General features: G+C 40.3%; 2 protein-coding genes across 4 annotated transcripts in view; both read left to right on the top strand.

Moving 5' to 3' along the window:
• The first annotated feature begins 1,238 nt into the window (after positions 1 to 1,238).
• On the top strand, positions 1,239 to 13,564 carry cacul1 (CDK2 associated cullin domain 1). Its single transcript, XM_054799622.1, has 8 exons — positions 1,239 to 1,710; positions 1,846 to 1,972; positions 6,061 to 6,163; positions 7,285 to 7,380; positions 8,675 to 8,777; positions 10,019 to 10,108; positions 10,196 to 10,334; positions 12,336 to 13,564. Exons 1-8 carry the CDS (start codon positions 1,374 to 1,376, stop codon positions 12,373 to 12,375), a joined length of 1,035 nt encoding a protein of 344 aa, XP_054655597.1. The 5' UTR covers positions 1,239 to 1,373; the 3' UTR covers positions 12,376 to 13,564.
• Positions 13,565 to 15,877: 2,313 nt separating this feature from the next.
• The window catches only part of mypn (myopalladin), a 37,408-nt gene continuing 32,788 nt past the window's right edge, over positions 15,878 to 20,497 (top strand). For all 3 annotated transcript variants that reach the window (XM_054798878.1, XM_054798876.1, XM_054798875.1), the window contains exons 1-2: positions 15,878 to 16,059; positions 18,263 to 19,306. In XM_054798878.1, the coding sequence (XP_054654853.1) occupies positions 18,264 to 19,306 (1,043 nt within the window). In that variant the 5' untranslated portion in view covers positions 15,878 to 16,059; position 18,263. The remainder of the gene's footprint in view (positions 16,060 to 18,262; positions 19,307 to 20,497) is intronic.

Here is a 20,497-nt window from a genome sequence, read left to right as displayed (position 1 = left end):
ATAGGTAATTATTAAAAAATAAAAAGGGGGCCCAGAAATCCTGGCCCACCCCAGTGTGGGGTGCTTCAGCCTAAATGAAATGCAGGGGTGTTGATAGTGCGGCCTGCGGCACATTCTAAAAAATCATTTAAAAAGAAAACCAAAAGTAAAAATGGAAAAATAACAGTAATTATTCAAGGAAGTCAACATGTTAAGAGAAAAAAGTTGTAATTTTACGAGAATAATGTAATTTTATGAGGAAAACTCACATTTTGGTATTATGAAGTTGAAATATTAAGGTTTTTTTTAAAGTTGTAATATTATGGGAAAAACAAAACGTTGTGGAAGAAGTGAAATTGTTATAAGAATAAAGTCAAAGTATTATGGAAATAAAGTCATTAAAATAATATAATTTACAAGAAGAAAGTTGAAATAGTTGGTAAATTTAAAAAAACAAATGGAAAAAACGCTGTTGAAGAGTAATGGGAAGTCACAATCTTTTATGAGAACAACAGTGAGAATATTATGAGTCAAAATAATGACATTTTAATAGCATAGAGCTGAAATATTAAAGTAATAACATAAAAAAGTCGTAATATGATGAGAAACAAACAAAACAAAAAGTTGTAATTTTTGGAAAATTCGGTTTGGGAAATGTTATAATGTGGGATTAGAGTCACAACATTATGAAAAGAAATTCACAAGGATTATTTAAGAAGAAAGTTGACATAATTGAAAAATAAGACAAAAAAATCAGCAGCAAAAATGTGAAAAAAAGAGTTGAGTCCATACTAACAATTTTCTTTTTCATCTATATCATAAAGCTGAGGTGCTGGTTTTTCCCGATATGTTTAACTTCTTAGGGTTACTTTGGTGTTTCAGATATATTTTTTAATTTGTAAAAAGACTTTAGAAAACGTTATATATTGTATATATTTTGCTCTATTTTTCCAATTTTTCTGGTTTTTTTGTTTAATTTTATTTCTAAAATGTGCAGCGGACCAATTCAAATGAACCACAGGCCCAGAACACGTTCCAGTTCTCCCTTGGTTTTACAGACTTCAGTAAAGTAAATATGCTAAAGGTGGTTACTTAGTACCAATTTATCAGTGTCGTCTCAAATTAATGCCTTATATTTCTTTTAATTCTTGGTATTGCTTGAGTTAAGAGCTTGTTGCTATTCACACGTCAAGCCAGCTGAAGGTGGTAATGCGCCATCTCGTCAGTCTACCTTTAAATGACGCGACGAAGAAGAAGGGTTTACGACCCCGTCGTAAAACCCCGTCATCAACAGCACCGAGTTGAACTCGGTTTCACTTACCTGAGAGTTTTGTACATTTAACATATTACCATCGATCGTATTGACGCCTTTAGATGCCAGGTGAACGGTTGAAATGGAGGCGATGGAAGATGAGAGTTCAGACGTAAAGGATGACCACAATCATAACTACTGTGCGAGCAGCAGCAGTAGCAGCAATAAAATCCAAACGTATTTAAGCAGCCAGCTTTCCGAGGTAACAACGCTCCATAAACCCGTGTCTTTATCGGTACCAAAAGGCAGCCTGGACTCTGTTGGAGGGGGTTCGATATCACGTAGCACCGACGGGTCAAAGGTCATGGACTCGGACTCAGGCAGCGAGTGCAGCGAAGCGGGTGAGACCGACTGCTCCACCACGGCGGCAGCAGCTTCTGCTGAGGGGACTTTCACCGCAGATTCGACTTCAAAGCTCCGTAAGTTGACGCTTTTTAGTATTCAACTGATATTTGTAGCTATTGTACACTGACTGATCCTCATAAACACAAAAGTGAGATAATATAGGGTGACGAAAAAACTCCCACGTCCTTCTTCCTCCTCCTCCTCCTCAGTTCTAAGTGCAATGGCCGTGGAAGACTACCGTAATAACCACTGGCCAAACTTGGAGAAGGCCATTGAACGCCTGCTAATTCAGAATCCTATGGACCACATCTCTGTTTCATATGCTCAGATATACAGGTAATGTCTCAGATATACAGGTAATGTCTCAAATATACAGCTAATGTCTCAGATATACAGGTAATACCTAGGGTTGGGTATCATTTCCACATTATCCGGTACCAGTGCCAAATCGGTTCTTTTGAGACAGTTCGGTGCTTAAACCGTTCCCGAACCAGTACTTAAAAAAAAGGAAAAAGAACAAATTTTGTCCAGAAACAATGGCTTTTTATTTTTACAGAATTTTGCATCATGCAAGTTTAACAGAATAGTAAATTAAATACTTTGGTAATACTGTGGTGATCTCGCGTGGGCAAAGAAATTCAAAGGCGCATGGATTGCTTGGAAGGAAGTTGCTCTTTATTAGGACAGACAGTAGTCTGCACAGCACTTGCAATGAGCTTGACACACAATACGAATGAAAGTGGGGTAACTACAAAGAACACTAATCATGGCCATGGTGTCAAAGAGATAGAATAATACAAGTACTACTATACAACAAACTTAACACCAGCAGATACGCATACAACCCCTGGCAAAAATTATGGAATCACCAGTCTCGGAGGATGTTCATTCAGTTGTTTAAATTTGTAGAAAAAAAGCAGATCACAGACATGACACAAAACTAAAGTCATTTCAAATGGCAACTTTCTGGCTTTAAGAAACACTAAAAGAAATCAAGAAAAAAAGATGTGGTAGTCAGTAACAGTTACTTTTTTAGACCAATCAGAGGGAAAAAATTACGGAATCACTCAATTCTGAAGAAAAAATTATGGAATCACCCTGTAAATTTCCATTCCCAAAACTCCTGCATCAGATTAGATCTGCTCGTTAGTCTGCAGTTAAACAGGAGTGATCACACCTTGGAGAGCTGTTGCACCAAGTAGACTGACATGAATCATGGCTCCAACACAAGAGATGTCAATTGAAACAAAGGAGAGGATTATCAAACTTCTTAAAGAAGGTAAATCATCACGCAATGTTGCAAAAGATGTTGGTTGTTCACAGTCAGCTGTGTCTAAAATTTGGACCAAGTACAAACAACATGGGAAGGTTGTTAAAGGCAAGCATACTGGTAGATCAAGGAAGACATCAAAGCGTCAAGACAGAAAACTTAAAGCAATATGTCTTGAAAACAGAAAATGCACAGCAAAACAAATGAGGAACAAATGGGAGGAAACTGGAGTCAACGTCTGTGACCGAACTGTAAGAAACCGCCTCAAGGAAATGGGATTTACATACAGGAAAGCTAAACGAAAGCCATCATTAACACCTAAACAGAAAAAAACAAGGTTACAATGGGCTAAGGAAAAGCAATCGTGGACTGTGGATGACTGGATGAAAGTCATATTCAGTGATGAATCACGAATCTGCATTGGGCAAGGTGATGATGCTGGAACTTTTGTTTGGTGCCGTTCCAATGAGATTTATGAAGACGACTGCCTGAAGAAAACATGCAAATTTCCACAGTCATTGATGATATGGGGCTGCATGTCAGGTAAAGGCGCTGGGGAGATGGCTGTCACTACATTTTCAATAAATGCACAAGTTTACGTTGACATTTTGGACCCTTTTCTTAGCCCATCAATTGAAAGGGCGTTTGGGGATGATGAAATCATTTTTCAGGATGATAATGCATCTTGCCATAGAGCAAAAACTGTGAAAACATTCCTTGAAGAAAGACACACAAGGTCAATGTCATGGCCTGCAAATAGTCCGGATCTCAATCCAATTGAAAATCTGTGGTGGAAGTTGAAGAAAATGGTCCAACCTGCAAAGCTGATCTGGCAAAAGCAATCAGAGAAAGTTGGAGCCAGATTGATGAAGAGTACTGTTTGTCATTCATTAAGTCCATGCCTCTGAGACTGCGAGCTGTTATAAAAGCCAGAGGTGGTGCAACAAAGTACTAGTGGTGTGTTGAAGTATTGTTTTGTTGTGTTTTTTTTCATGATTCCATAATTTTTTCCTCAGAATTGAGTGATTCCATAATTTTTTTCCCTCTGATTGGTCTAAAAAAGTAACTGTTACTGACTACCACATCTTTTTTTCTTGATTTCTTTTAGTGTTTCTTAAAGCCAGAAAGTTGCCATTTGAAATGACTTTAGTTTTGTGTCATGTCTGTGATCTGCTTTTTTTCTACAAAATTAAAGAACTGAATGAACATCCTCCGAGACTGGTGATTCCATAATTTTTGCCAGGGGTTGTATACACATACGGCAAACACTGCAAGTATTAACAACTTACTTAACATTAAACAACAAAACACGTTTTTATAGTTTTACAATTAGTTTTACATGCGGAAAACAATTTGAAATGCATACAAATACATATAATTGATAAATGAACATTTTAATGTTACTTTTACCTTCATTGAAGACGTGATTGTTGTCCAAGACACAATGTGGCGACGTAATATTTACATCTATTTACAATGCAGTCCGGCAAAGCACGCTGGGAAGCAGGAAGTTTTCCCAGCAACTCTACAATATGAATAAAATAACTCATAAATTCAAATTTGTTGTGCATTTTATTTCATATTAGTGAAATAAATTGTGAAGTCAAATCCACGTGTGCAATTATGTGCAAAAAAAACAGCAAGATTTTTCAGTACTTTAAGTGAAAACATACTCCTGTTTAAGAGCATCCATTCCGCACAATTGGAACAGAAACTAATGTTGAATTTAATTGATTTAATTTGTACACAGTTGTGGCGATGTTAGGCTACCGCTACAATGTGTAGCGACCTGCTTGTGGTGTGTGTTGTTGTTCAGATTTCCGGTGTTGGTGAATGCACCTCACTGACAGCGACAGAGAATCGTGCGTGCGAGCTTGTATACCTAATTTTTGCCTCATTTCAGTCCCACTGAATTAATAGTAATTATTAATTACTTAATACTAGGCCTGTCACGATAATCGATTAATTAATCGAACGATTAAAAAAAACGACATCGATCATTTTTGTCGGCCCCGATAAATTGACATGTACATGCATTCGTGTTTGTATTCCTCCTCTCCCTTTCAGGCTGGATGACAAGAGGGTTCACTCTGCAGCTGTCTGTGCGCCTTGGTGCTACAGTGGAATGAACGGAGAGAGCGAACCCACCTGTCGTCTCCTCCTCTCTTTGTCCCTGTACATGGAGACGTGGCTACATTGGCTAGCAGCAAAATAGCCTCGTGAGCCAGAAAACGCTAACATGAACGAGGGCACAAAGGCGAATGCCACATCCCCAGTGTGGGAATATTTAAGTTTTAAACAGAATGAAGGTGAGCGCATGAACACCGACGAACTGAGATGTCTCATTTGTTCGAAAGTAGTGATGAGGAAGCAGGGGAATACGACCAACTTGTATGCACACCTAAAACAGAGGTGGAAAGGAGCCTTCGTCCCAACAGTCAGTCAGTGTCGCTCGCTACATTGCAAAAGAAACGCAACATTTCGAGAAATGTTAAAAATGTTTGACAGACAGTACGAATTGCCTGGGAGAACGTACATGTACAACATGTCACAAACAGCAATGTGTTGAAGGACATCAGAAACATTGCATTTTACTCTGCCACCACAGATATGTGTTCCAGCCCAAATATGACCAATACAGCACATAACTGCGTGTGTGTGTGTTGTTTTTATTGGAGCGTTTTTTTTCCTTAACAGTCCATTTTATTTTCATTGAGGGGTTTTTTTTGTTGTTTTGTTTCATTTATTATGTTGTTTGTTCGTTTAATTTAATTAAAAGCTCTTAACATTCCAATTACAATGTTAAATACTTTTCATAATTAAAGTTTATTTATTTTGATAAGATGTACTGTCATCATTATGCCATATCATAATGAAAAAATGGTCTCAAAAATGTTGTCAATAATATCGATTATCAACAATAATTTGTAGGACAATTGCCGACCAGCAAAATTTGATATAGTGACAGGCCTACGTACTACTTACTTTTTTGGCTCGATTACAGGCGTTTACATCAGCACCGGTGGTTTTGGTACAGGGTTTTGGTATGCATCCCTAAGTAATACCTTAGTTTTATAGCTAATGATGGTGTTATACAGGTAATGTCTGCGAGATAAAGGCCAAACACTGTTTCTTCTTTTGTTTGTTTTTGCAGTTATGTCTACAAATGTGTTTGTCAGCAACACTCGGAGCTCCTCTACGTTGATCTGAAATCCAAAATAGCACATCATCTACATCAAGTTTCCAGCCAGCTGCATGTAAGAAAGAGAAGACGCTCAGTCCAAGATGATGATTGAGCTCTGATCCAGAGTCAAACTTGTCGCCATTCTACTGTAAAGCCATTACATGAACTATACTGGCACATGCTGTGCTGCTATAGAAGTGTAATGCGTGTTTTACTTGGAAAAAAAAGGTAGACGTGCAATGGAACCCTTGGATAGCATCATTAGTCCATTCTAGAAGGTCCGACTCTAACCAGATACATTTTTCCCTTAAGAAATCATATAAAATCCAATTAATTCATTCCAGAAAGCCAAAAGTGTTAACACAAAACATGTTTTTATAATTTTACTATTAGGTTTACATGTAGAAAACAAATTGAAATTCATATAAATACATCTAAATAATAAAATGAAGGGATAAATGAACATTTAATGTTACTTTTACCTTCATTGAAGACGTGATCGTTGTCAAAGACAGAACGTGCCTGCGAAAGCAACCCGGAACACCACCTTCGTGTTTTGCTATGAGTTATTTCATAAGTTCAGTAGTGTTTTTCCACCTCAAGTTTCTGCTTTTCTTTTAATCACGGCTGCAAAATAACCCAAAATGGAGCTGTTTTATACAAGTTAAACTAGAATGCTAAAACTATAAAATCATGTTTTGTGTTTTAACATTTGTGAGACTTGTACTTGAGAACTACATAGTCAGCCACTGATGGCATCATAGACGGGTGATTGAGCTGACTTCCGCTTCCTGTATTTATTAGCAAGCTAATAGGCTCATAACAAGAATGTTTTGTGATTAAAAATAACACCGTTGGACACGGACACACTCAGTGTATTAATAACATGACAAGATGCTCGTCAGAAAATGTACACAAACAGAGGCAACATTTTGGCATACATTTTTGACTTTAACCGAAAAACATACTTACCAGGGTGTACGCTAACCGAGGTTCCACTGTATAGTGTTAGGTCCAATTTCACATGGCATCTTGCATGATGGCGTTTGAAACCAAAGTTTTGCATGACTTTATAGAGTCTTTCTTTTTTTTCCCCAGGAAATTGGTTGCACAACCTGAGAGGCATTCAGGTTGCACTGTAAATACACGCTCCCTACAGAGATGATTACATAACACTTTCTATTTTTTTTCCAGGCCGTCCCACCTGAAAACTTCGTTGAAAGCTTCAACGCAGCACTGACGCAATACATTGCATCTCTTCAGTGTATTGTTCCAGTATTCATGTATTTGGTGAGTAACTTTTGAAGTGAACGGGTTAAATACGGTATTCTCAGGGCATTGAATCGATCGCAACTGGACTGTCCAGGTTTTCTTAGAAGAGACTTTGCCTCTCGCCCGAGCAGGCTTCATCATTTCATGCTCAAAGACTAGATAGGACAGCTCTGGTCTAAGGGAATGGTGTAGGACCCAAGTGTTTATCCTCTAAGCATGGTTTCACTCTTTTGGGATACAAAACGACTGTCATTAAGAAACATAGAGTGAGACCTCTGCCGGCCAACAACAGTCATTTGGATGAAATCACCCTCGTATACAAGTTTGTTGTAACAATGGTCATGTACGCACCAAACCAAAAGCGGCTGTGTTGCGTTTGCTATTTAAATTGTTGAATCTCTTAGGAAGGGATGAAAAGACAGCATTGTATGTGGGAGATACTGTAGATTCTCAGACTTGAGCTGTCCTATCTAGTCTTTGAGCATGAATTGATGAAGGATGACAGGTGAACATCATCTAAGACAGTGGTTGTCAGTTATTTTCTGTCATACACGGGGGGACAGAAATATACTTGTGTTATTACATTATTATGTATTATTATTTATTATGTATTATTGACTACAAATGTGACGCGATCTGTTCCGTCTTTATTTATTCTTATTTTATTTTCTTATTTTTCGTATCTCTCATGTCTTGCCTTGGTTGTTTTATTTTGTGATTAAATGATTAAGTTCATCATGAAATTTTTGCAGAGCTGCTGGAAATGTGCATTTCTCTTAGAGATTGATAAAGTATCCTGTCTATATCTATTTATCTAGCTATCCATCCATCCACATGTCTGTTGTGAAGCTAATGGATACAGCAATTAGCTTCTTGACGTGGCTGTAAACACCATTGGACAACGCGCGCCTGGCGCCATTTCCGCGTTTTTATAAATTCCTGCTAACGACCTCACTATTAGCAGTGTTTTGACAACCCATCACATCCTGCCACCCCGAACACGGTTCAGCAAATCAGCAGCTCATGTGTATATGCTATGCGTGGACTGTTATGTCGAGCGAGCTCGCTGCTGCAGCAGCTGCACGCACAGGGGGCAAAACTCTTTGAGAAGCACTGATCTAAGACAACCTGAAGAGTCCAGTTGGGGTCGATGCAATGCCCTGAGATGAATGAGGTGTAGGTATAGTTTCCCAACCTTACGCAAAGCTTTAGGTTGTACAGTAACAACACCTTGCATGCATGCACATACACCACACGGTACACCCGCATGCAAAAGGAAGTGCACAAATCTCTCACAATGGCTTTTTTTCAGAACAAATTCTACATAGAGTCAAAGCTGAACCGTGACTTGAGACAGGAGCTGATGAACCTGTTTGCTGACCATGTTGCAGAGGAGCATGTCAACAAACTCATGCGTGAGTACTTTGCTTTAGTAGTGCCCCATTGATGTTTTTTTGGGGGGGAGTGTTGCAGCATGGTAGCTAATAGAGCTGAAACAATTACTAGAATGGTAACAATTTCTAGAATGTAACTTTTTTTTTTATTATAGTGTTTCAGGAAAAACAAGATAGTCACACACATCAGCTTTGACTTTGGAAAAGAGCAATCGACATTTTTGCCTCTTTCTGTTATCTTGCAAAGCAAACCACTGCAGAGATGTGTTCGTAGAGCGTGCGTAAGAACATTCCCACTCAAAGTATAGAATTGATCCACTTGTACTTGTGCATAGGAAAATGTGTACATTTATGCACAACTCCTACCATGCGTACACACAAAACCTAGTGGTAGAACAAGTGAAAGTACAAATAGCTATGGCTATGCTTGTCCAGCGTAAGCCGCGTCATCTTACTACATGCTTCACAGCTTGACCATCAAACCAGGCTCCGCCCATCCCCCCAGAGCAGACGAGCCGATGCCAAACGCAAAGCCTGCCCCTCAAGTTTATTTGTTCTTTCTTATTTATTTATTGGTGATGCACGCGTAGCAGTCTGTGCAAGTGACTCGTTGATTTGCAGTAGAGTGTTTGTGATGTTTGTCAGTTGATTGTTTATACTTCTCTACTTCAATTTTGGTGTCGGAGATATTCCTCTTCCTTGCCCTCTCTGCTATGATTTTGGAGAGGGAAAAAGTCCATTCATGCATTTCTAAAGGGATTGGTGACAAGAGACGGAAATTAAAAATGTTTTTTTTAATCCGATTCATCGATCAAGGTCACACGTTGTCAGTGGGAGAGTTACTTCTTGTTGTTGCTGTTTTCCTTCCAGTACTTCCTGAGGTGGCTATTGTCTCATTAATGTAACATGACTGACACCTAGTGACGTGTGTACCAACTAAAAATCAACTCTGAACTCCCGTTGTCGCTTCCTGTCCACACGTCTGGAACACATTTACTGCAGCACATCACGAGCACGAGTCTTATTAATGTCTAAAATTGCTTATTTCTTGTGATTGAAATCAACTATATTATGTAACAGGAATGTAAAGGTGACGATATGGGTATTATTTCATGTCAAGAGGGCTCTAATGTTAAAAACTGTTTAGAAGGTTAACAGAAATTCACTTATGACGGTCGGGTCTGGAACCAATTAAGCTCGAAATGAGGGATTACTGTGTTTGGGGCAAAAAAAACCATTAACATCAAGTATTTTTCTTTCAGCGCTTCTCATCAAAGCTCATGCAATGCCCTTCGAAGTGCAGCCATCAACCATGGCCAGTGTGGTTACAGGCCTCCACAGCCTCCGACCAGGTCCACGATTGCAAAACTGTTACTCTATACCAACATCCACACATTTCTTGTCTTTTTGAATTCTACGTTACATTAATTGTCTTGCAGAATGGGCCCAGTTAGCACCAGCACTCTTCTCCAGCTTTATTCCTCAAATCAACCCCCTCGCTGTGGAGTCATTGCTCTCCGACTACGCTGCTCACGACCAGAAACTCCAGATGGAGCTCTCCATGAATGGCTTCCCACGGTCTGTCTTGCCTGCGTTTACAAACAGTGTTTGTCATCTGTCTTTGGCTAGATTTACACTACAATTCAGGTTTGGATCTCCATCATGGCAATGTAAGCAAAAAAACAAAAGACATGGAGTCGGATAGCCACAGATCTAAATCAGGACTTAATCATATGTGGTTAGAAATCAAACTTGGACACATTAGATACAGCATCATCAAGTCAATGAGAACCATTTAAACAGAACTTTTTGTGAGCCGGGTGAGGTAGATCACGGGACTGCATCCGACGTCGTATCTGGTTGCAGTCGTCACCGGCTCAAGCAGATCGGGGTCAAACAAGGGTATTCGTAACTAAAAGGTAAGTGAAGTCAGTGAAAAAGCCGCACACGTGCGCAGAAATAGGGATTTCGGAAAAAAGTTATTTCTAAGATCGTCCATCATAACAGGAAAAAAGTTCAAGAAACAACCAAAAACCACAGGAAAATGTGGAGAAAAGGGGGTCTCTGGTCGAGTGGAGCCGAGTCTGAACACGCTCAAGTTCAACAAGCGAAATTGATACTAAAGTTAACCAAACTAACCAATGTTAAAATGCCCATGAAAATGGAAAATGCAGAAAACTACACATTTGCCATTTCCTCATACTGGTTGATCTTAATGCTCCAACTGTACAAGTGCTCCATTATTCCATGCACACAATAAATATACCGCCAGTATTACAAAGTCTGGTCTGTTGCAAGAAAAGAAAAAGGAAACATAAAGTAACATGTAAAAGGGGGGGTGAGGGAAATATGTGCCAGCCGTATTCAAACCATGACGCAAAATAATACATTTACACTCTTGTCATCAAGACTATGAGAACACACACCTTCACCTGCCTAAACAAATCCATCCGTCCATTTTCTATGCCGCTTCTCCTCATTAGGGTTGCGGGGCATGCTGGAGCCTATCCCAACTGACTTCAGGCGACAGGCGGGGGTACATCCTGGACTGGTCACCAACCAATCGAAGAGCACATATAGACAAACAACCATTCACACTCACATTCATACCTATGGACAATTTAGAGTCACCAATTAACCTAACATGCATGTTTTTGGACAAGTAGGAAGAAACCGGAGTGCCCAGAGAAAACCCACGCACGCACGGGGAGAACATGCGAACTCCACACTGAAAATGCCCTGGTGTTCTGGCAGAACGATACAATCTAGTAGCAATGTCAACGGCAGGCCACTGGGAAGCAACTTAACAGGGTCGCAAATGCATTGTTTACAACATTCATGTTGCTACACTCCCATGGAAAAACGATGGACACATACAGATATGTACTGTATGTATGCAACTGCTTAAAAATTTGAATCAAATTAATCCGTTTTCAAATTAACATGATTAATCTCCATTTTGCCACGATGTTTGAAATATGCCCATTTTTGCCGTATTTTATGAACGATAAATGGCAGGACACGATTATATCCCGTATATTTGTATGGATTAGCAGCTTCAAATGAACTGAGAATGTAAAATGTATTTGCCTCACGCTGGTCTCTTTAATAGTAGCAGAACTTTTGAATCACACTTTGACCGCATTATTTTGAACCATGGCGGGGTTGCGCTCAAAGACACCATGTAATTTAAGTTGAATTCAGGTTTAGGCAGTGTAGATGCATTTTCTGCGATTTCTGAGCATTACATTGGTGGTGTCCAACTTCAGCAAACTGTACGTCCGCAGTAAGTTATGTTGGTGAGTGATAAGAATCCAAGAACTTTGTCTTTCTGTTTATTTATAAATGGTTTAATTAATTTGAACATGCATACAAGTTGCATTGGAGTGCATCACATACTGTTTGTGTGCCCACCATGCGTCCTCTAGACAGCCTCTAGATGACGTGGCTGCAACCCAGCATTTGAGGTGTTTGAAACTGTAAACGGCAAAAGTCACATAGATGCTGGGGTAAATTCGGCCTTATATACGTTTAAAAAAAGATTAAGTTTAATACTTTCTATATTGTTGCTGTTTTCAGAGGGGATCAGTCTCGCAAGCGAGCCAACGATGACTCCTGATGAGAAGACGGCCATCTGCACGTGTGTCACTGAGTCATCTACACAAGACACCTCTGTTCATATCGATGCTTTGTGTGACACCCAGTAGCAGGATTGTAGTCTGCTGCATTACAACTTACACGGGTGACGGTAGGGTGGTCACCGCAGCGCATGGACACGTGTTTGTATGCGTGCCTTCATGGTGTCTAATGGAGGGATAAGCGAATGTAACGGTATTGCATTCCTAACCTTTGTAATAAAAGCGGCCTGGAATCCTTTTTCAGAGAACAGGCTAACAGAGAATCTTGCTGCTAATAACCATACAGTATGTTTGTATACAAAACCCATGTTTCGCTCCTTGTGTCTGTGAAGTCAGCAGCTTCATACCACACAAGCCAGGAGGGCAAGAAATGGGAAGTTAAACTGTGATTCTCCTCTTAATGTTGCCTTTATGCGTCGATAAACCGCACTGTGTTTCCAGTTCCGCCAAAGAGGAGTACTTCATATTCTGTGTACGGATTCAAGCTAACGTTGACAGTGATGTATCCTGACTTGTTTTGAGTATATTTTTTTTATACTAACACGTTTTGATTGTTGAAATTCACGTGTGTGTGTGTGTGTGTGTGTGTGTGTGTGTGTGTGTGTGTGTGTGTGTGTGGTAGCCTTACACGTAGGAACTTTGCTTCATAAACATAAACATTGTTCTTTTTTTTTTTTTTTGCCTTGTCTTTAATGTCTCTTCCAAATTTCAAACAACAAATATGCAAACACACAAACATGTACAGGTCTATAGGAAAAGTCGAGTGTCCAAGTGTGTAGTTTTTGTGTTTGTACATTCGTGTTTGTCGCACAGGCATTTTAGTTTCATAATTCACTCTTTTAGTGTAATTGAGAAACTCTGTCTTTATCAGTCTGTCCTGGGAATGCTTATGACTGTCATGTAATAAATACGTTAATTGCCAATGAGACATCTGTTGTTATATGTAAAAATGAGACCATGATAGCTAAAATTTATTGTAACCAAATACATTTTTTAAAATTAAGCCGTTCCAGAAAGTCAAAATTGTTAACCCAAAACCCGTTCAATAGTTTTACATGCAGGAAACAATTCAAAATGCATATAAATACATATAAATGATGTATGAAAGAAGTGAACACTTAAGGTTACTTTGACCTTAATTTAAGCATGAGACAATGTGGCAGCCAGATCAACACAGACGACTTCTTGAATTCAACTCTGTTTTTCTTATTGATCACAGCAGCAAAATAACCCAATATGGAGCAAAAGAAAGTTGCAAGTGCCAGCGTTTAGATAAAGGTGAGAAACTATTGAATTCAAGAAATAACTCATGGCAAAACACAAAGGTGGTGTCCGTGTTGACCTCACTGCCACATTGCGTCTTTGTCTCATGTCTTCAATGAACATAAAATGAACCTTAAATGTTCATTTATCATTTATATGCATTTAGAATATTTTGCCTGTAAACCTATAATTGTAAAACTCTAAAAATATGGGGTTTTTAAAACATTTTTTAGACTTGTGGCGTAACTTAGTTTCAATGTTGTAGCAAACTGCTCACAAGGATGTTTTGTGATTCAAATACATTAAGAACACACACAGAACTGACAGTATATTAATAACACGACAAGATGTACGCCATATTGTTCGCTAACCAGAAAATGTATGCAAACCGGGACAAAATTTTGGCGTACATTTTTGACATTAACCAAAAAACATGCTAACCGGGGCGTATGCTAACCATGGTGCCACTATCAGTGTGCACACCCTAAAATTATGCTTTCTTCAAAAATATTTGTACCAATTACCTGAACTGTGCTTTACTATAATCCTGCTTTTACCACTTTGGTAGAGATGGGCGTGTGAAGCTTCATGAACCTTTGAGGCTTTCCTTCAAATTGTGCCGGAACAGATTCAGAGCTTTGGTGCTTCAGGGAAAAGCAACATTAGCGACATCTGGTGGAAGAGTGAAGTCAAAGCAATCTGCGTCAGCAAAAGGAGTGAAACACAGGTCGCCATTACAAACGCACAAAATAACTTGCCAACAATGCTCATTTCGAACCGTCAATACGCGATGTGACGTATGAAGCTTCAAACGTAATCGGTCACTTGATATTTGCAGAGCGATACAAGCGCCGAGGCACTATTTCGAAGCAGTGTGATTCAGGAAGGCTGACACAAGCTTTGAGGCTTTGGGCTCATTTTAGCATCTCTACACTTTGGTCTAATGGGGTATCGTATCTACGGTTTAAAGAATACAGTGGACCAACGCACATTCACCATTCAGCAGCATTCACGGCCCTGTAAATTTGTGGCTTTCTGGTTTAAAAAAATAAAGGCTGATTTTTACACAGAAAATACATCTCATTCACCATAAAATGGCAATACTAATAATCCCTCATTTACAAATGAAATATTTTCATAGGGCATAGAAAATCTGTTTACAACCTTTTAAATACAATTTTAACATTATTAGAGCCCTCCAAACATGAACTAACACCCCTATAGTCACCTTTACACTTGTATTACCCAATATAGTAGACATAATAAGAGAAAATAAGACATTTAAGAGAGTGCAGACCTCCGCCAAGCGCCATATTTCCCCCATATTGTGATTCACACCAAAATGATACATTTTTTTGATCAGTTTTTGATATTTTGTAAAACCCATTGGAAACTTGTCCTGTATTTTTCTCCAAGTGCTCTAACCATTTTTTGTGGAGTTATATGCACAAATGCCGAAAATGGTCCTTTTAAAAAATTCCTGGATCACCCCCAAAATGAAATCAGTTCTTCCATATCCCAGTTCCCACAATTCCTGAAAATCCATTCACAACTTTTCAACTTATTTTGAACAAAAACAAACAAACAAATAAACACAGGCAAAAACATAATATGACTCATGCGCGTGTGTGTTGCTGTAAATGTTTGCTAGGGGGAACTGAGTGTGGGGCGGACAGAAAGTGACGTCACAGTTGCGTGCTGTGACGGGCAAAAGTTTCACAAAATTAGATATGCACGGAGTATAGATTTTATTTAAAAATAAAATGACATGAAACATTTTCATGTATTTTGGGGCCCTGACACGCACGCTGCGAATCACTGCCTTCATAGTGCAGGTGTGCCAAATACAATATTTACATTTTTTATTTGTTTTACCGCTGATAAAAAGATTTTTACATTTGTTCTAAACAACATCAAGAAGGGTAATGAATGCACCTTCACACTTATTCCAGATGTTTTTGGAAATAATACTGAAATATACAATCACTCCTATTACTTCTGTGTTGACAGTACGGCTGTGTGAGGAGGCCTCTAAATGTGTATGACGGAGCTCTCTGGCGGACCAGTGGAGGTGGAATCCCTTTACAGCATGCCCCCTCTGGCCAATGAGCAGGGACGCCACCCAAGCATATGGGCCAGGCCTCCCCAAAATAAACTGCGACCACGGTGCTGACAAATGTTGCTACTTTTACTGGTGACAGGTTACCCTAGCTACTCGCCTCCATATTTCCCCGTAAACGCCAAGGTTAACTCGAGAAAAGCAGGAAGGCTGGGCATCTGCCTGTATACAAACGTTTTCCCAAGTGGCAGCAACTGGAGGAGTGGAATCTCCCTTTGGAGCACAGGTGCGCCCTGAGGATACACCAGGCCATTCCCAGAGGCCAGCTGGGCTTACTCTGAAGGTAAAAACATAACATTCCCCACGTCCTGCATGGTGTCTTTTGGCATCAGCTTCATGCTCTGTAGGGCCTCAGAAAATCTCTGACATTGAGCTGACTGATCATACAGTTTCTTAATTCAATTACCGGAGCCCCCCCCCGTGTTTAACCAGGGTCCCGTTCATAAAAAAATAACCCCTTCTCACCTCACTCAGTCTTCAAATTACTGACCATGGCCGTCACTTTGCTTTGTTTGCTTACTGATGACTGTGACTGATCAAAAATCATAATAACAAGGTCAGACGAGATGAAGGAAGCTTTTTTGTTGATTTTCCTCATGTAAACTGAGCCCTCGGCTATTATTAGATATGACTTGGTGGGCTTGGAGGCTGTTTGCACAGGATTAATGTACACAACAGCTGCAGCTTCAGGTCTGCTGGAAGGGCATTGCAGTGCGCTTAATTGCACTGATTTGAGTGTCAGTAGCATATGTGGGGCCTATCTCATGTCTGGATTCAATAACTTCGTGTGAAAAAGTTGCGCAAGGAGGAAACTTTACAGAAATTGGGTGAAAAAGTTTTGCAAGTACTCAACCAGGTTGATTTGCAAGTGCACGAATAGGACACCCTATGACGACTGTACTGGAATTAGACGCAAAAAAAAAATGCTATTTTTACCTTCGGCTTCTGTATTTATGATGTCTTTGCAGCAAATGTTTGACAGGCTGACATTTTGCAGGTTATACAAAAACTATGTGACCGAGATTTTTTTTTTAAAAAGGGCTGGCACATGTGAAAATGTGGTGCGGGTTTGAATTTATGTGTCGGATACACTGACTTGTTACGGTCCACTTGCATTGGTGCCAAACGGGACAATGATCCACCAGATCCAGCAGATGGCGCTGCACCTCCAGGGCTGGAGGGGTCAGACATGTTTAGGACCGTCCAGGCTTGGTGGAAGTCTGCACCCTACTGGGTGTTTTTCTAGTATTTGAAATTGAGCTGCAACAATTAATCGATGATGAACTGATTACACGATTAATCCGCAACCAGTTCGGTATTCGATTAATTGTTGTTTTTTAAAAAAATGGAAATATCGTCTGATTTCAGCCTCTCAAACATGAACATTTTTTTATTTCTTTACTCATCCATGAAAGCAGATCTCTTATCTTTGTGTTTTAGGGAAAACAGGATATTCACACACATCAGCTTTGACTTTGGAACACAGTGATGTACATTTTCGCCTCTTTTCTGACACTGTATGTTGCGGACCAAACCACAAATAGTTTTATGTTTGGTCCATAACAGTTTGATCCATCTAGGCCAGGGGTCGGCAACCCGTGGCTACGGAACGACATGCGGCTCTTCACCTTGCTTTTAGTGGCTCCCTTCGCAATGTGGGAATATTATTTTAACACCCGAGTGGGGGAAAGACTTAAAAATACCCGACTTTTTGTAAGACCATGAACACATCCTGGATGGTGATTGGATGAGCATGGACAGATTCTGATTGCTCGGTCTTCTCCGCTAACAATGCTGGCTTACTGTACCTTTATGCTTGATATGTGGTGAGAAATTAGCCAGCAACCAAAAACGTTACTGACATTTTCGAAACAAGCACTCGACATTTTCTGAAATGTACTAATTTATTTCAAAGTAGCCCCACATGCTGGGCTCGAGCCGGCGAGTACGTCAAGGAAAGAGTACGTCAATTCATTGTGCGCAACATTTCTTAAGGCGTCAGCTAACGAAGTTTAACCAACGTACTATCACAACACAGCGCCACCAATTGGCATCCGTCACACATGCACACTGCACTTCTATTTGTTTATTCTGTTGTTGGAACGTGTAAAAAAGGGCACAATGGCTCTTTTGGTTGTAAAGGTTGCCGACCCCTGGTCTAGGCCCTAACCAATGAATCGATTAATCAAAACAACAAGCTTCAGATTAATCAACTAAGAAAATAATCTGAATAATTTGAAATGGGGGTGATGTGAAGGAGCATAAATGTAGTTCTCAACCCAACCGGTCAAGACAGACGGCCGCCCCTCAGTGGGAGTTTTTCCTTGCCTCCGTCGACAAACGCTTGCCGGTTGGCATGTGTGAGGCGCGTGGTTCTAGACCCGCTCCATGTGTAAAGTGCCTTGAGATAACGTCTGTTGTGAATGGGGAGTACTGTATATAAAAAAAAGGGATTTAACTTGACAACCTTGTGATTCATCCTGCAGTATGCAAGAGAACGCCTCTGAGCCGCCACCATCGCTCTCTCAGCTCTTAAGGGAAAGCTACCTGGCAGAGGCCCGCGCCCACCAGCGCCACAGCGAGATGAGCCGCTCGGACGCATCATCCTCACGTCTTCAGATTTTCGGCTCGCTCAAAGGAAAGGCTGAGGAGTCGGCGGGCTTCCACGAGAACCAATTGCCAGACCTGTCAGCCTTCCTCAACCAAGAAGAGCTGGACAAGAGCGTCAACTTGGCCCGCCAGGCCATCGGACACGAGCCCCGTGACGAGAGGGCAGAGGTCAAAGCCACTGTCACTCCAACAGCCTCTTCAGCTTCCATTTCTCCCTCTGTTCACCCCACGAAGCCCTCTCCTGCTCCTTACGGGCCGTCCTCCACTGTGTCCTTCACACAGCTAGATGAGCTGCCAGCAGCAAATCAAAGCAACCTCACAGCAGACAGGAAGTCGCAGAAAGCCTCTAACATGACGAGGAACAGCGGTGAAGGCCTAAACCACATCAACAAGTCAGCAAGGAATACCCCGTACGGAATGGAGACCCAGTCCAAGAAGGAGTTCCTCAACAAGGCAGCAGACTTTATCGAGGAACTCTCTTCTCTCTTCAAGGCCAACAGCTCTAAGCGGATACGACCAAGAGCGTGCAAAGCACACAGGAGTCGGAACCAGAGCAAGAGCCAGAACGATGGCACGGTATACCCCGTCAGCTCAGACAGCAGGGAGCGCACAGCCATGCCCGAGGAGGCTTTGGAGGACGGGCCCTGTCCCGTTGTCAGCCGCCAGCAGGAGGTCCAGCTTGACTCTGGGATTGGTCAGGTGGAGTTTCAAGACGGGAGGATTACTGAGCAACAGCAACTAGACTGCAAAGAGGTGGAGGTGGCCGAAAACTGCATTTTGACACAACCGCCATCGCATCCAAAGGAGCCAGCGTGTGAGCCTCCTCGGTTTATCCAGAAACTGAAAAGCAGAGAAGTTCTTGAGGGTAGCAAAGTCCAGTTAGATTGCATCGTCAGAGGACATCCGGTGCCTGAAGTCAGGTAAGGAACCTACATGTCCATCCTGGCATTTATTGTATTTTATCATATACACTAGGTCCCCAACTTACGAACACAATTGGTTCCAGACGACCGTTATGTCGAATTGTTCTTAAGTAGGGGAAAAGGTAATATTACCAATGATATAGGTACTACATGTACGTGTATACATATACAGTATATGTGTATGTATGTAAATATGAGTTTGGATGTAGTAGTAATATTAAACGAAGATAATTAATGAAAAAAACAATAATAAAAGTGATATAATAATACGTAATGATAAATGTTATTTACCTTTGAAGAGGTGTGGTCGAGCATACGTCGTTGTGGTGGAGTTGTCGTCGTCGTCGTTAGACTCTTCTAAAAGAGGTAGTGTTGTGTGGGTGGTGTAGAATTAAGCAGGCCTATTAACTCTTCATAAACTTTAATCACACGCTCTGTCCGGGTTGTATAATTTAGCTTTCCATTTAGCTTTATCTCCCCAGAGTCTAACTCTTCCTGTGTTGGTCCCATTAGCAGTGTCACAGTGCCCTCTAGTGGTCAAGCATGTACAGTAGCAGTATAAATACTGATTGAGTGACTACAAGGCAAAATAAAATAAAATATAGATCAGTCGGCTTGTGTTCGTATCCGCGAATGTTCGCTAGTCGGGTGTTCGTAAGTTGGGGACCGAGTGTAATATTTACAAATTTGCGTGAGGTATTTGAGTAGTTTTTGTCATAAGGGAGAAGGCTGGGGGTTAAAAATGCTGATTTAGTGACCTTGAACAACTCCTTTACTCCACTCACATAGTGTATATAGGCAATCTGTATAGTTTGGCTCAGTAATATGGTTCTTGAGACACACCTTGAATAAATTACAGTGACTCCCCACTTGAATATACGCAGATTTCTTATCAAAAAAGTATATTTTTTTTAGGTTTTAAAAATGTGCGTTTTTTTTTTTTTTTTACAAAAAACATCTCATGAAACATCTGTAATATTTTATAAATACAGTAATCCCTCACCACTTTGCGAATTTCACTCTTCACTCTATCGCGGTTCTTCAAAAATATATTAATAAATCATGCTGCTTCATGGCTGAATATTATTAGTAAAGAAATATGCATATTTAAGCACATTTTACATATTCTTTGCCTAAATGAAGCATTTTCAAGCATAAAAATGGCTTACTGCACTGAAATACAATACT

Source organism: Dunckerocampus dactyliophorus, chromosome 14, assembly GCF_027744805.1.
Source record: "Dunckerocampus dactyliophorus isolate RoL2022-P2 chromosome 14, RoL_Ddac_1.1, whole genome shotgun sequence".
NCBI lineage: Eukaryota > Metazoa > Chordata > Actinopteri > Syngnathiformes > Syngnathidae > Dunckerocampus > Dunckerocampus dactyliophorus.
The sequence above is the reverse complement of the archived record's forward strand: the minus strand, read 5'-3'. Positions and strand labels throughout refer to the sequence as shown.

Bases quoted from the DNA above. Each gene is read 5' to 3' on its own strand.
- cacul1 (XM_054799622.1), top strand. From the start codon at position 1,374: ATGGAGGCGATGGAAGATGAGAGTTCAGACGTAAAGGATGACCACAAT. The intron at 1,711-1,845 runs GTAAGTTGACGC...CCTCCTCCTCAG, and splicing joins AGATTCGACTTCAAAGCTCC to TTCTAAGTGCAATGGCCGTG. The intron at 10,335-12,335 runs GTCTGTCTTGCC...TGCTGTTTTCAG, and splicing joins TCCATGAATGGCTTCCCACG to AGGGGATCAGTCTCGCAAGC.